Below are 1226 nucleotides of genomic sequence, written 5' to 3'. Positions count from 1 at the left end.
GCAATATCCATCCAAAAGACTTCTGTCGTCTTTTTCGATTGCGCTGTCCTCCAGCTGAAACGCGAACTTCAAATTTGAACTTTTAAAAAAACGAATGTTCTGTGATTATTTTCTTCATGCAAATTATATCAAACTCACTCTTTTGAATGTTAAAAGTCTCTACATGTCATTTATAGATTTGTTTAGTTTGTTGATCTGACATCATTGTTGTGTATCTAGGCTGAGCGATGAACGAGAGCGCAGCGCTCAATGAGACTGGCGTGGGTTCGCCACAGTCCTCGTGGCTGGAAGCCGAAGCCTTTGATGCCAACCAGACCCTGGCGCTCTCATCAGCGGCCCTCGAGTACCACGTCAACCCGTGGGACATCATGCTGTGCCTTTCTGGGACGGTGATCGCCTGTGAGAATGCCATCGTGGTGGCCATCATCTTCTACACACCGACGCTTCGCAACCCTATGTTCATCCTGATTGGCAGCCTGGCCACCGCTGACCTGTTAGCCGGCATGGGATTAATCCTGAACTTCGCTTTCCAGTATCTGGTCTCATCTGAGACCATCAGCCTCATAACAGTCGGATTCCTAGTGGCGTCCTTCACAGCGTCCATCAGTAGCTTGTTAGCTATTACGGTCGACCGCTACCTGTCGCTCTACAATGCCTTGACGTACTTTTCAGAAAAGACGCTGCATTATGTGCATCTGATGCTGGTGGGAACATGGGGTGCGTCGCTGGGATTGGGACTGCTGCCCGTTTTGGGCTGGAACTGTTTGGATGATGCATCCACCTGCAGCATCGTGCGTCCGCTCAACCGCACCAACCTCACCGTCCTCGCCACGTCGTTTTTCGTCATCTTCGCCCTCATGCTCAGCCTGTACTTCAAGATCTGTAAGATAGTGTGTCACCACGCGCATCAGATCGCTCTGCAGCAGCACTTCTTCACCACCTCGCACTACATGGCCACCAAGAAGGGCGTCTCCACGCTCGCCATCATCTTGGGCACGTTCGGCGCCAGCTGGCTGCCTTTCGCCATTTACTGTCTGGTCGGGGAGCGCGAGTATCCGTCGGTGTACACATACGCCACGCTGCTCCCCGCCACCTACAACTCCATGATCAACCCCATCATCTACGCCTACCGCAACACTGAGATCCAGCGCTCCATCTACATGCTCTTCTGCGGCTGCTTTCAGACCAAGGGCTCTTACCGATCCAGATCACCCAGCGAGGTTTAG

At 52.3% G+C, this 1226-nt stretch overlaps 1 protein-coding gene across 1 annotated transcript; it reads left to right on the top strand.

Annotated features, from left to right (window-relative positions):
- The first annotated feature begins 227 nt into the window (after positions 1-227).
- Positions 228-1226, top strand: LOC113037791 (G-protein coupled receptor 6-like). Its single transcript, XM_026195139.1, has one exon. It carries the CDS (start codon positions 228-230, stop codon positions 1224-1226), a length of 999 nt encoding a protein of 332 aa, XP_026050924.1.

The sequence above is a fragment of the Carassius auratus genome, chromosome 20, assembly GCF_003368295.1.
Source record: "Carassius auratus strain Wakin chromosome 20, ASM336829v1, whole genome shotgun sequence".
In the NCBI taxonomy this organism is placed as follows: domain Eukaryota; kingdom Metazoa; phylum Chordata; class Actinopteri; order Cypriniformes; family Cyprinidae; genus Carassius; species Carassius auratus.
This window is presented reverse-complemented; position numbering and strand designations above follow the sequence as displayed.